Source organism: Zonotrichia albicollis, chromosome 12 (genome assembly GCF_047830755.1).
Source record: "Zonotrichia albicollis isolate bZonAlb1 chromosome 12, bZonAlb1.hap1, whole genome shotgun sequence".
Taxonomy (NCBI): Eukaryota; Metazoa; Chordata; class Aves; order Passeriformes; family Passerellidae; genus Zonotrichia; species Zonotrichia albicollis.
The window spans coordinates 2,253,182-2,267,919 of NC_133830.1; the positions used below are offsets into that span (position 1 = coordinate 2,253,182).

Genomic DNA, 14,738 nt, shown 5'->3' on the forward strand with positions numbered 1-14,738 from the left:
ACTCCAAGAACCTCAGCAATTCCCAGATACTCTTCAAGAACTCAGCAATTCCCAGATATTCCAAGAACTCAGCAATTCCCAGATACTCTTCAAGAACTCAGCAATTCCCAGATACTCCAAGAACCTCAGCAATTCCCAGATAATTCCCCCACCCATCACAACATCTGCTCCACTCACTTTCCATGGAATTTAAGAAATGCAGCTTCCCACCTCATTGCTTTCCCATGTTTCCTCAGATTAATGGCAATAACCTGAGTGTAAAACACCAGAACCAAGAGTGCCACAGGACACAGAATTCACCAGCTGTATTTATGGCAGAGGATCCATTCCCATCCCTCACAGAGCTGGGACTGAGCTGTGTCCTACCAGCAAGGCTTGGAGCCAACAAGTATTGAGCATATTTTATGATCTCTAAATGCACTTCTTGTCCGGGCCCCCAAAAACAATTTAAATTATGAATATTTGCTTATTACTGATTATTAATGCATGGAAAGTGCTGTATATGACTAATGCATTCTTCCAGCCTACCTCATTTCTCAGTTTTCCCTCAGCTCTCCTCATTGAAATTCCGAGTGAAGTGAATCCCATATGTTTCCATGCATTCACTGCAGGGCTCAGCGATGCTCAGCCCAGGCTGGGGGAATAGCACCTCTCTCTGGCAAAGCAAAACCAGCCCCAATTCCCTTCCATTAAAATGCTCCCATCAAAAGGAATTTTTGTAAAAGAAGTTTTCCATGAGAGTCCCAAATCTGAATTCACTGAAGGCACAAAGACGTTTGTGATGAGACTGGTGTCTAGACTTGAAAATTTGTTTTATTTAATATATGAATTGTTCCTTTCTTCTCTTCTGTTCCCTCAGTTGGATACGAGGGGATAGAAGCGAGGAGAGAGATGAAGGAAGCTCCTGTTGCATGCACTGAGGATGTGACACACATGAAAATAGCTGAGATCTGTGTCAGACTCCACGGGAAGGGGGTTTGGAGCACACAGAGCTTGGCTTTTGTTGTGTTCCCTTGCTACACTGAGCTCAAACCCCCAGCACACGCCAGGAAAAGTTCTTTATCCCAGCTGTCCCTTGCAGAAGTGGCATTGCTACCCAAACCCCATTTCTGCAGATTTTGACCCAAAGAAGGAGGATAACTGCCCAAGAGAGCACCTGAAGCTGAACTGGTGGAAATCACAGGAGGAGGGAGCAGGGAAACCAGCCAGGAGGAGCCACTGTGGGATTCCCTTGGATTCCTGCAGCTGATAACCTGGAATTCCCTCTCAGGTGCCAACACCATGGACAAATCCCATTACTGGGGCCTGAACCCTGCCAATAACAGTGGAATGGAGTTATTGCTGAAAATTTGGAAGGGAAACTCAATGGAGAGGGCTGGGAATGATAAACAGATCTGGAACTGGTATGTCCAGGTTTTATTTCATCATCTAACATTAAAAAAATATTATTTTGGCATTTTCTGCAGGATTTACATGTGTGCTTCAAGTGCAATGAAGTGTTTTACAGAAATGAGAGCAGACGAGCTGCTGAAGCAGTGGAGCCACAAAAAGGATGGGAAAGACAAATGGGGCTGGGGAAAACTCTGCCCTGAAGAGGGGCCTGAGGGCTGAGGACCTTCACTGCTGAAACCCAGCAAGAAATGCAGAAAATTATCCTTCAAAAATTTTTAAGATATTTTTCAGAGAGCAAGGGCCCAAATACTGCAGCTTTGGAAACTTAAAATTGACCTCAAGAACTCAGAAGAAATCTAATTAAAAATATTTAATTGTGGATCTATTAATATGGAAAATCTAATAATCAGTGCTCCTATTTAGCACACTTCTCTTTACACCCTTACAAACTGAATTTAATGTAATCTCCTGTGATATCAAGAGTTCAGCTGATCAGGGAGAGTGGTTACCATGTATTCAGGACTATCAGGAATAAACTATTATCAAGAGTGAAAGGAAAAAGATGAAAATGAAGGAATATTCTTTCCCCTTTGGGTGGAAGAGGTCTGGTTTCATGATTTCTTTAACAAAAGATTAAATTTGTCTAAATAATTTAAAAGCAGCTGCATGATCTGACTTATTTAAGAATGAGCCATCACAGAACTGGAAGAGGTTGGTTTTTCCTTTTTTTAGCAACTATAACCCTACCAAATATTTTAAAAAAGGCCAATAAAAGAGCCCATAAAGGTTATAATTGCAGCACGATAAAATGGGAGCAGAAATAGGCTTTGTCAGGGTTTAATCATATCTGTGGAGAAAGGCAGACCATGTTCCCTCTCTTTTTATGTGTAATTCCAGCACTTTAATTAGCCATGTACTTTACAGCCACACGAACCCTTATTTCATTTTGTTTTCTGTCAGGGAGATCTCTGGACTAACACTGTACTGCTGATTTATCTCCCATCCTTTTTAAACCACGGCATTAGCCAGTTTGTCATTTAATAATCAAACAGCCTCATAAATTCCACTTTGCACCAGTGGCCACGCTGGCAATAATGTGCATGCAGAGAGTTTAAACTCTGCCTCCTTTGTAAATCCTGCTCCTGTTATTTGCTCCTGCCCAGCAGCAGGAGCCTTCTGGGATACTCAGAAATTACAGTGTGCTCAGAATTATTGTTAGTAAATTAATACAGGAGCACAAGTAAATACTGTACAGAGTGTGTAAATATTTCTTACATCAGTAAATCAGGTGGGGAATATCAGAGTAGTGGAACCTCAATATCCAGGCTTAGTTCAGCCTCTGGAATAGGCAACACAATCAAAATGCAATCAGAAGACAAATAGAGATTTGTTTAAACACTGGTTAGAAAAGTGTTCTCCATCATGAGTGGTTAAAATGAAAATAAAATGGCCACTTCTTAAAGGGGGAAAAGCCATTGGAAAGTTCTCTTTGGCCATGGGATGGATTGCTCACCCAAATTTCTCACTTCCCCCGCCAGCACCTATGTAAAATTCTCAGATTTGCTCCTTCTTTCATAAATACTCCTGTGATTTATCTCTATTGTACATTCCTGCAGTGTGGCATAGGGAAACAATTCTCTGTGCCACAGTTTGGGATAATGTTTTAGAGAATTATCATCATTCTAAGTCTGATGTGACCCAAAGTAACCTCGTTGAGCAAGTGGTCCTGTGTGAAAATCTGTGCTCAGCTGCCAGAGCTTCATGAATTACTGATTATAGATTTCAAAGGCTGACAACAGAAGGTGACAAGAGAGGGTTGCTGTTATATTTGTGAGCTGAAAGAGATGCTGAGGAGGACTCTCAGACATTCTCAGCACTTCTGAAGACACTGCTGCCCATTTCATCCATCTGTCTCCATTTGTGTATGGAAATATCCTCAGGCCTGTATGTTACTGACAGAAATGAGGGATATTTTATGCAAGACCCTTTGATTTTAATATTCCCCCATTTAATTGCCATTAGTGTGGAATTATAGAATTATGGAGGAGCCTGAGCTGGAAGGGCTCAGAGGGATCATGGAGCCCAACTCCATGGGGATTGCCCACCCCAACCCCACCCTGTGCTATCAGTTTCTCTGGGTCTGGACTGAAGGCACTTGAGAGGGTGGTTCATATTTGGACTCAGGTGTTTATTATTTCAGAAGTTTTACCAGTTTTATCAGTAAAACAGAAGAACAACCATGAGTTTGGCAGCTTTTCATTGGGAGGCACAAAATGGCCAACAATCTCTTGTTACAATGTCTCCTAAAACTAAATTATCCAATTAAGAACTGACACCTGGATTATTTTCCATTTAAACCCAATAACTGATCTCAAAGAGCTGCGATGCAGACTTTGCTGCCCAATGACAAAATGCCACCCAAACCCATGGAGAAGGAGGAAGAAGCAGCATGAAGGAGAAACCCAGGACAACACCCTGTGCCCTCCATCTTGCTTCCATCCTCAACATACTAAAAATCCCAAAACCTCAATTTCTCACCAAGTGACACCCCTGCACTGCTCTCTATAATCTATTTCACACTTTTGTGGGTTCCAGTCTATCTTGGAGTCCAGGAAACTTTCTCCATGGATGAGGGTCAGAGTCAGTGCTGCCCTGAGGTCAGGGCACCCCAGAGCAGACACAGAAATATTCCCTGTGTGCTCTGGGTTTCCACCCTGTGCCTGAGGACATTGAAATGTAATAATGGAGATGCTTGCTGGCAGCTCAGCAATGAGGAATTGGCTCTCACCAAAGCCCAGCTGACCCAAAGCAGTTGGTGAGGCCTTGTCACTGCTGGGCCAGCAGCTCAATCCTGCCTGTACGAGAGCGACAGGATGGGAGGCCAGGGGTTATTGTCCAGCCTGTAGAGCTGCACAGCAACTCTGCCCCAGCCTGGGGGCACATCCCACCTCTCTGGCTGTCTCCTGGTGAGGCTGATTCCCTCCAGCCCGTGCTGGCCATGGATTAAGGGATGCTGAGCACAGACGGACAGATCACGCCATCATCACCCGCAGCTCACCCCGCTCTGCACCCACAGAGCTCCAGAGCCACCCTAAACACAAAGAGGCTTCTGGCATTGCCACCAACGAGCTGCCAAGAGCAATCCTGAGCCAGCTGGGCTCCAATCAGCTCTAAATGATGTCAAAGCAGAGGAAATGCAGCGGCCCAGTCGCTGGTTGCTGCCCGTACCTTTTGTTGTGGCGCAGAACCTCCGCACCCTTTCTCCAGGAAACAGCGGCTCTGGGAGAAGCACTGGGCTTACAACTGATTGTAACTTCTCCTCCAACCTGCACAACAGACAGCTTCTTCACGGGGTTTCTGGAAAAATCCGGGGCTGCAGCTAAAGAGAGAGAGAAGGAAGAAGAGGTGTTACTAAAGGAACTTGCCAGATTTTTCTCTTTGAGTTCAGCCAGAAGATTCAATGATTGTTTTGGCTTTTCGATTTCTGCAAAAGTAAATCTAAATCTAACATTAAAAATGCATCTAAGTACCAAAGAATTCTAATTCTGTTTCTAAAGCTGTCTACCTACCTAGAGCTGTGTCCTCTGACAAACTTTCCTGAGGAAATCTGGAGACTGGGAGAAGTGATCTATCCATGATGGAAAACAAGATTATCTGAGCAGGATAAACTTCACACTCCTGATTCAGCCACATATATTCATCTGCAGAGAGTATTCTGTCATAAGCACAGTTCTACTCTGGCTTTCTTTTCAGAGATCTACTCTGTTTTCTGAAAATATGTTTATTTTTCCAGCAGCTTATGTGAAAATTCATTCTTGAACAAGGAGAAAACACAAGGCACTGGGTGCTCCTGAAGTCTGTGTTTTACCAGCTCTGATATTTGGCTGTTGAGGAAACTTTACATTTTGAAGTCTAGAATGGAATACTTTTACAATATATGAGCAAGCTCCATTCATGTTCATCTCTGGTTGTCATTAATGAGATTCCTTGTTCCATGTTTCTTGTTTATGTCCATATTTGCCATATGCTCTTTGTTTATAGCTAAAGCTATTTTCCCTGCTTTCTGAAATAACTTTAAAAACCTGCAGAATAACCATTAATAACTCAAACTAAGCGAGAAACAGCATTCATTAAACTGGTGTATATGTGATAATAAAAAAGATCATACATGGATTAGATTCTTTCCCTAAACAAAGCATGAAATAAAACTAAAGAAACCACATTTGTATATGGGCGAAAAGCAAAGAAATATCAGGTTTGAACTGCCAGGTTTCATCTCCTCTTTTGTTAAATTCAAACATTTTTCAACAAGTGTCCTTTTTACTGGTACCTGCACATTTCAGTGACATTTACTCACCAATCACCCTCAGCTCAGCATTGGCATAAATGGTGTCATATTTATTTTCTGCCACGCACTGATAGAGGCCTGAGTCTGACAGATTCAGCATGGGGATGAGGAGAGTCCCATTTTCTATTTGAATTCTTTCCTGATAAGAGAAAAACAAGGAAAAAACATTGACAGAGCCGATGAGTGAACAAACAAAAGGTGTTTTAGTGTCTCACTGATGCACCTGATCGGGATTCAGAAGCAGAAATGTTGTTTTCTTGGGAGCAATGAGGATGGGTGCACCAGAAATGGGATGTGCACCTCTCTGTGTGGTGGCGGTTGTGTTTCCAGCCCTCTGAGCTCTTCCAGCTGCTCAGGAAATCCAGGCACATGTTACAGCAGTTTTTTCCAGGTTTTCCATGTGTTTCCCTGCACTGCTGAGCTGGGAATGTCATTTTCCTTCTCCATGAAGGTGGCGCAGAAGGAGTTCCCTGTAGGGATGCTCCACACTGGGAGCCTGGAGCATCTTCAGGATCCTGAGAGGCAGCACCTCATCCCTGGCTGGTGGGACACCATTCCATCATCCCATCAGCTAAATGAGATCAGGATCACCCTCGGTGATCCAAAAGGCTCCACAGGAGAGGTGCTCCAATAACAGGAACATTTCGAACATCATCACACCCTGAGTCACAGAGAAATGAGCCACAGGAAAAGCTCCACTGAAAGCCAACACTTAAATTCCACTTGGAAAGCCCCAGGCAGCTGCTGAGAGCACAGGGAGAGCCTGTGCCTCCTCCAGGCCTGCATTTCTACACACACCAACTTTCTTCAGCAATTCTGCTGAAACAGAGGCAGCTGCACAGTGGGTATATTTGGACCAGAGCTTGGAATTTGGTGTATTAAAAGAAGTTTTCCTTGCTCTGCTTTGGAAAACAGAAAAAAAAAAAGCCTGTTTCATGCTGCAATCATAACTTAAAGCTAAATATCTTGTGATTTTACAATTACTACCCTCTGGAGACAATAATAGCTGTACTGCAAAGTGGAGCACTGAGGAGGAGAAAAAAAAAAAACAACATTCCCCCAAACAGATGAGTTTGGAAGATACCCAGGGGGAATATAAATCCCATCACCAAGTGCAAGCTGGAACAGCAGATATCACGGGGAGGATGCTGCTTCTCACTCAGCCTGGCTCTCCTGCCTGTGGAGCAGGAATGGAGGAGTTTGGAGTGCACGGTTTGGGGATGCACTCCAGCGTTTGATGAACAGCTACAAGCACCTCAAATGGATTTGTGAAGTGCTGAAAATCTGTCATAGAATGCTAGAATGGCTTGGGTTGGAGGCATCTTAAAGCTTCCACCTCCTGCCATGGCAGGGACACCTCCCACTGTCCCAGGTGCTCCAGCCCCAGTGTCCAGCTTGGGCACTGCCAGGGATCCAGGGGCACCACAGCTGCTCTGCCCATCCTCCCAGCCAACAATTCCTTCCCAATATCCCATATAAACCCACTCTCTGGCAGTTTGAAGCCATTCCCTGTGTCCCATCACTCCATCCCTTGTAAATACTCTCTCTCCATCTTTCTTTCAGGCCCTGCAGGGCCACCCTGAGCTCAGCCAAAGCTTCTCCTGTGCAGGTGAGCAATGCCAGCTGTGCCAGCCTTTCCTGCCAGCAGAGCTGCTCCATCCCTGGGCTCATCCTGGAGCCTCCTCTGGGCTCTGCAGCAGCTCCAGGGCTGGGGCAGCTCTGCAGGTGGGGGCTCATCTGTGGGGGCAGGATCCCCCCTTTCCAGCTCTGGGGGTTCTGGGGTCAGCCCACACATCCAGATGTTTTCCAACACCCCAGCTTTTCCTTGGAGGTCTCCCAACCCCGAACTGACCCAGCCCAAGCTTGTTTAGCTTGGAAATGTGATGAGAGCACAGCCTGGGGCTGCAAGGCTGGTGTGTGGCAAGCTAATTAACAACATTACATTACTTAGCCTCTGATAATTTTTTCCGAGGCTCTCACTACAGATATCTTTTGCATACTTAGTTTTACCTCCAGGCTGTTTGCTATGCTCTCAATGCATTCTATTTTTACAAACACCCTTTGAATACAAAACCCCCTCTCTGAAGCGAGGCTCGCGTTCCATCCCCATCCCAAATTCCCCACCGTTCCCTTTTGAGCCGGGCAGACAAAGGGAAGAATAAAGCACACGGTGTACAGGAGCAGGGAGGGTGCTGGGGTGAGCAGCCAGGTGGTCAGGCAGGGAGCTTTGACAAAGAGGAGACAATCAGAACCAGCCCCAGGGTGAAAAGCATCGGGATGTTATTCTTCCTGGGAGAATTCCGACACGCGGGGTGCTGCGACAAACTGAATATTTTATTACATCTCCCTTGTACTTTCCCCTCCAAAGTGTCCATTCTGTCCATTGAGCAATAACATCCAGCACTTTGTTGCCTGAAGAATTGCATTTACAGCACACTGTAAGTACTGTGAAAATGCTGCTTGAAAATGTGTCTGTGAGCGTTTCATTCCTCTTTATTGAAACGCTGCAATTGAAGAGTGACAGACTCTAAATATTGCTGCCTTCAAAGAGAGAGAAACAAGATAATCTCGCTCAGAAAAAGGTGACAATGACTACAATGAGCAGGTTCAGAAAAATTGCAGTCCAGGTAAATTCTGGCTATTTTCCCCAGATGCAGGTTGGGTCTGTTTAGGACTGATCCAGCAGAAAATTATATGGAAGATTGGACCCTACTCCAACGACTTAAAATAAGCACAACTAAATCAAATAAATGCTGGTTCTGCAGCCCAGCAGGTGCTAATTTAGCCCATATGTTCTGGAAATTCTCCTGTATGAGCTCTTGCTAGGCAGGAATTAATCACAGAAAGTTTTTTTTTTCATCCAAGTGAAAATGCCTCGCAGATGAGCCCTTGTGTGCTCCAGAGATGCTGGGTGGGTGCTCCATAAAATTAAAAAAAAAAAAAAAAACAAAAATAAGGAAACTTGGCCTCAGCAGAATGCAAAAAGGTTCTTATCACAGATCTCCTCCATGAGGCTGGAGGATGGATGGAGCCAGGGATCCCCAGGACTGTGCCTGGAAGCTGGGCTCTCAAAGACCTGGCTTGTCGGATCTCAGGATCCCAGTCCTGAGGTGCCGGGCCACCGAGACCACCCTTGGGGGGCTCGGGAGTCCTGGAATGTTCCAGAAGTGTCTGGTGGCTGGACTTTGATCCTACACAGGAGACGACACCTGTATGAGGATAGGAGGGTTTCACCGGGGTGAATGGTGAAGGGATCAGTTAATTAGAGAGTGAGACACAGGGTTTAGGATTTCTGTACAGGGGGGTTTAGAGAAGTAAGATGGAGGAATTGGGGCGTGTCCTGTCCTTCTTCTTCTTCTTCTTCTCCTCCATCTTCTGTGGTGATGGTGGCACTTTGGGATTGGCCATTACTAAAAGTGCACCCGGCAATAAGAATAAATGGTATTGGGGAAAAATGATAAATATTGTACACGTAACTTTGGGTATAAAGATAGGTGGCTGCCCCGGAGGGCAGCACAGTGTGCTCATGGCTGGCTGCTGAGCAGAGCTCTGTCGGGCTGAAAGAAAATCTTTTAGATAAACAATTAATAAACATAAAAATCGAAAGAAGAACTGAAGCCTCTTCTCGTCCTTCGATACGCGGGCTGTCCCAAGGCCACTCCGGGCCTTTCCAGGCCCTTCAAACAGACCAGAAAAACCGACACTGGCTGATTGATGAAGGATCTCAAGGTGGTTCCCAAGTGTTTGAGCTCCAAACTTCTCCTCTCCTCCTGCTCTCCTACCTCCCTTCCCACTTGGTCCTTTCAAGTGACATTTTGCACTTATCCAGCTCCTCCTTTTACCTTGGCCTGGCTTTCTTTGGGTTATCCTGCTACAAAGCACAGCAAATATTACCCTCAAAAGGAACTGATTTTCAGAGCTGACTGATTAATTAAGGTAAAGAATTAAGTCAGCCGGAAAGCAGCATTCTGCACGAGACCAAAGGTCCCCCCAGCTACTGATTTGGAACAGAAACAGAAGAAAAGTGCAATTCAACACTGAGCATTTTGCAATTTCAGCTCTGGAATCCTCTTCCAGTCCTTTGGCATCCTACCAGTCCCCCAAACGGCAGGTTATGTCTACAAATGTATTTAGTGATTCTTTCACCAATTATAATTTGTATTTTTAAGCCTTTCTATACCTACAGCCATATATTGCAGCAGTTAAATAATTTGCATTAAGAAATTGGTGTTTCTCTCTCTCTAAACTGCAATTTCATACATTTCCAATAAGGATGAAGTCCAAGAATTGAGGCTATGAGTTGCAAAGAGTTTGTTTGTCCTATTATACTTACTTTGATATATTAATATTTACCTATTTTGGAAACTTAATTAATATATTGTGAAATTAATATAATGACTAAATAATGAAACAAACAAACAAACAAATGAAAAGATGAGGAAGAAATCAAAGGAGACAGGAATCTTACCTCTGCCATGAGGGGCTGGCCATTTTTTAGCCAGCTGTAGGAAGGGCTTGGTTTTCCTCTTGCCTTACATTCCCAAAATAAACTGTCATAGAGAGACAGAAAGGCATTTTGGATTTTTTTATCCCATTCAGGGGGTGCTGAAAAGAATATGCAAAGCATTTTAAGCAGGAGAAAAAGCATGCTGCCATTAATTAATGAACTGAGCAGGGCTAATTAATATCTGTTCAACACATTTTTATTATACTGTAGGTGAATTCTGTACAACAATTCTCTGGCATTAACTTCGGGGCAAGCTTGGGAAAATTTTAGAAATCAATGGTTCATGGGTAAGGAGTTTGGTTGAGATTTTATCCATTTTTGTGGCCAAAATGTGCAGAAATGGTGATTTTTAGATGCCTGGAATCAGGAAAGCACCAAGACATGTCATTTCTGCAAAGTTTCCCTCTGTAGAAATTCACTGAGGTGTAAAAGCAGAATTTGCAGGAGCCACCCAGGAGCTCTGTAAACAACTGAGCCTCAAGGGCTGAGCTGGGCAGGAGCTCCCTCGGGAAGGCTCTGACATTCAGAGCAGGTTGGAGGGGAGACCTGGGGAGAATGAATAACACCAAATAACGCCAAATAACACCAAATAACGCCAAATAACACCAAATAACACCAAATAACACCAAATAACGCCAAATAACACCGAATAACACCTCATTCATGGCAGAGACACCTTCCATTCTCCCAGGCTGCTCCAAGCCCCAATGTCCAACCTGGCCCTGAACATTTCCAGGGATCCAGGGGCAGCCACAGCTGCTCTGGAATTCCATCCCAGCCCTCCCCACCTTCACAGGGAATGATTTCCCCCAAAATCCCATCCATCCCTGCCCTCTTGTAGTGGGAGCCGTTCCCTGGGTCCTGTCCCTCCATCCCTTATCCAAAGTCTCTCCTGGAGCCCCTTCAGGTGCCCAAAGATCCTTTAAGGACAGAGTTCCCCCTGCTTAAAAGCATTCTAATTACATTTAATTTGTACTGCTCTCAGGAGGGATCACACAAAAAGCAGTGTCCAGGAAAGAATCTCTGTTTTTTGGACACAGCTTTCCTTCCTCCAGAGGAAAACCCCCAGAGAACAGAGAAGGAGCAAGAGGAAATCAATTACAGAGATAATTCACCAGCACACTCCTAATATGACAAAAAAACCTCATGCCAAGGCTTCATGAGTGCTGTTTATACATTGCTCCATGAACAGCTATTAATTAATGTACAAAGCACAGTTAATAAGCACATTGTTTTAGATTGAATTAACTGATCATAATTTTATAATTGCCTGTGCTGTTATCAATCACGGCCAGGTAATCTACTGAACTTAAATTTAATAGAACTGTTTGATTGACGTGGGGAAAAAAATTAGTGAGCAACAAGCGCAAAATCTACCCCCCGAAAGCAAGGAAATAATGAAATATTTAAACCAGCAGCAGACTGTTCTATTCCTGGCATATATCTTGATATTAGCCATGGCTGCAGGAGCCTGGGAGCTTATCAGCAAAGCCTGCATCTCTTCATTAGAAGAGATTTACTTTAAAAAAAAAGGGAAAATGCTTGCCAGAGTCTTCTCAACAGATGTTAACTGGAGGCTCAGTCTTGCTTGCTGTGATTTTTTTTTTTTCTCCTTGCTGTTATGTTTCATTTTCTTTTTTTTGCTTTCTCCTTTGAAAGATTTATGAGGTAACGAAAAGATCTCTCCTCTGATTCCTGTCCAAGTGTGCTGCTTTCCCTGGGTGTGAAGAGCTCCACTAAAGTGCCCTCATTCACCCTGGCCACGAGGGACCATCCTGTGGGACTGCAGGGAAACAATGCCCATGGGAAGGGACAGGGAAAGGGAGAACATTCCCAGGTCATTCTCCACTTTTAGCCAAGCTGGATGAGAGGCAGGAATGGGATGAGTTCCCTCTGCTTTGTCCTGCTGTGTTTGTGGGACAGCAGGAGGTGAAATCACCTGCACTGCCACCTTCCCTGCATCTCTGCTGGACACTCATCCCTGTCACCGTGGTATTTTAGGAAAAATCCCTTTGCCAGGATTTCTTCTCCTGGGAAGCTTCAGCTTCTCCTTGTTTTGCTGCTTTGGGATTGGAGAATCGTTTACCCAGCATGTGAAATTGTTTTAATTTAATCAGCAATCCCAGTCCAGCTGTGTCAGGACTCTGGTCAGTCACGGGTTTTTATTATTCATTCTTGTTTTAGCCTTCTGATGTCTCCTTTCTCTTTCTTTAGTATAGTTTTAGTATATCATAGAATAGAATAGAATAGAATAGAATAGAATAGAATAGAATAGAATAGAATAGAATAGAATAATAAATCAGCCTTCTGAGAACTTGGGGTGAAATTCTCATCTCTCACCTCATCCTGGGGACCCTCCCAACACCACAACTGATCCCTGCCTGCCTTTCCTGTCTCACACACCTGCACAGGGATTCCTCTGCTTTTGTTAACATTCCCAAATTCCCCCACTTCCAATCCCAGCTTTGATGTAAAATATCTCTATTTATTTGCTGAGGCTGTGACTCAGTGAAGGTCACTGAGAGCCCCCAATCAGTTTTTAATCAGCTTAACCTGACATGCACTTTCTACCTCCAGGAAGGGGCCGGGAGGCTCCATCTGCACAATGCAGCACAACTCCATCCTGCTCTTCATTAAAAAGCAAAATTCACTTAATCTGCTTACCATAGACAAATAATTGACCTCTTGCAATGTTTATTCCTCGGGTGTTTGCTGCGATGCACTCGTAGGAACCTTCATCTTCCTGCTCAACGTTGGGGATTTCAAGAACTCCCCCAGTCCTGTTGTGTTGGATTTTCTTTGCCAAGGATTTTCCATCAGACCTCCTCCAGCTAATGCTTGGGACAGGACTAAGGAATTGTATTTATTGGAGAAAAAGAGACAGCATTGGTTACAGCAGAGGAAAAAGAATGTAAAATCCTTTCTTGAGAGCAGCAATATTTTTAAAAAGAAATAATTCCTAAGCATGACATACAGAGGTTCATATAAGACTGAGACTTTACAGCATGTCCAGTTTATTTAGGAGCACAGGTCCAAAGAGGGATGAAATCCTCAGTCAGTTCTATGATTTTTCCTTAGGCCAATTTGTGTTTTCCCCTTAGTAACTCTTACCTGGGGCTCAAACCTGTTTTTAAGCCCTGTGACACTGAAGCAATGACTTTGCAAGTCCAAATAAACACCACAGAAGTTCTGAATTATTGACTGGTTCTCCCAGCAAACAAATTCCCTGCAGCACTAAAGGCATTTTCATACCCCAAAATAGGAAATATTGGCCAAGATTTCAAAAGATCTAAAAATACCAATAAATCTAAATATAAAAACAGGAGCCAAGGTAGAAGAGAGCAGACAGAGAATTGAGTGAGGAAAGAACAAAACATTGAGGCTGGAAAGAGACAGAGACAAAAAAGGAATATTTCTTTTTTCATGTTTTTGAAGCTTTCTATCATTTTCATTTGTATTTGGATCAATGTATCCCATACACCACAAAACAGTGAAGTGTGAAGGCAGCTATAAATACATCTTGGATTTCTGGTAATATCACAAACCATAGATGCCTCACTTTCATGATCTATTATGTCACCAAAGCACTTTGAAATATTAATAGTCGTGGATTTCACAGTTGTTTGCTGTTTCTGCAAACTGAACTAAGTTTCTTTTTCTAACAAATTCAATTTTTAGATTTTTACAGGGGCTTTGGCTCAATGCTGACTTCTTTTCTGCTGGAAGTAACATCCAGAGGAACTGAAAACACAACTTTCATGGAAGTTACAAGTCCTTGTTTCCAGTCTCCAAGGTCTCTGCCTGCAGTGCTGACTTACAAAGGATTTATTCCTTTTTAATAATAATAAATTCCTTTTATTCCTTTTTAATTCCTGCTCGCACCTTAAATTATTCAAATTGAAGTCCTTGTTTATTGAACAAAGAAATCAAGTCACAAATACAGAATGGATTAATTTCTTAATAATTCAGGAAGTTTGGGCCTGATTTCTGCATTTTGAATCCGTGTGTCTGTGATGTTCACAACTTCCTCTGAGCAAGAAGGACCAGAGTTGGGAGAAATGTGAGTTCTCTGAACAATTTCCTACAAACAGGAGTGACTGGGACATGGCAGATATTGTTAACCAGTCAAAGGGCTGCGAAGCAAATCTGAGATTTTATTCTACTTTTTCCCATTTTGGTTCAAATTCGAAAAAAATTCCAGATCTTTCTGCACAACAGCCACGGTCACCACTACCTTTATTAATTGTCCTTTCCAACAAGACCAAAAGCTATTTCAGATATTTAATACCATTCCTTCCTAGGGAATTTCTAAGGGTTTGTTTTCCCTGGGTGAATTGTTAAAAGGTGCTGTCTCCTCCAGAAACCTCAGCACAGAGCCACAGGATCATTCAGGCTGGAAAAGACCCCTGTCACCACGATATTTCCTGAAAAATCCTTTTGCCAGGATTTTTCCCCTGAGAAGCCGCAGAAAAGAAATGTAAACAATAATTA

At 43.5% G+C, this 14,738-nt stretch overlaps 2 protein-coding genes across 5 annotated transcripts in view; both read right to left on the reverse strand.

Annotated features, from left to right (window-relative positions):
- CHL1 (cell adhesion molecule L1 like) overlaps positions 1-14,738 on the reverse strand; it is a 607,847-nt gene that overhangs the window by 145,872 nt on the left and 447,237 nt on the right. The gene's annotated exons all lie outside the window — the stretch shown is intronic.
- LOC102075469 (contactin-6) overlaps positions 1-14,738 on the reverse strand; it is a 132,882-nt gene that overhangs the window by 30,178 nt on the left and 87,966 nt on the right. For all 4 annotated transcript variants that reach the window (XM_074550327.1, XM_074550326.1, XM_014269258.3 and 1 more), the window contains 4 exons: positions 12,912-13,096; positions 10,209-10,345; positions 5,750-5,879; positions 4,621-4,771 (listed from right to left, as the gene is read on the reverse strand). In XM_074550327.1, the coding sequence (XP_074406428.1) occupies positions 4,621-4,771; positions 5,750-5,879; positions 10,209-10,345; positions 12,912-13,096 (603 nt within the window). The remainder of the gene's footprint in view (positions 1-4,620; positions 4,772-5,749; positions 5,880-10,208; positions 10,346-12,911; positions 13,097-14,738) is intronic.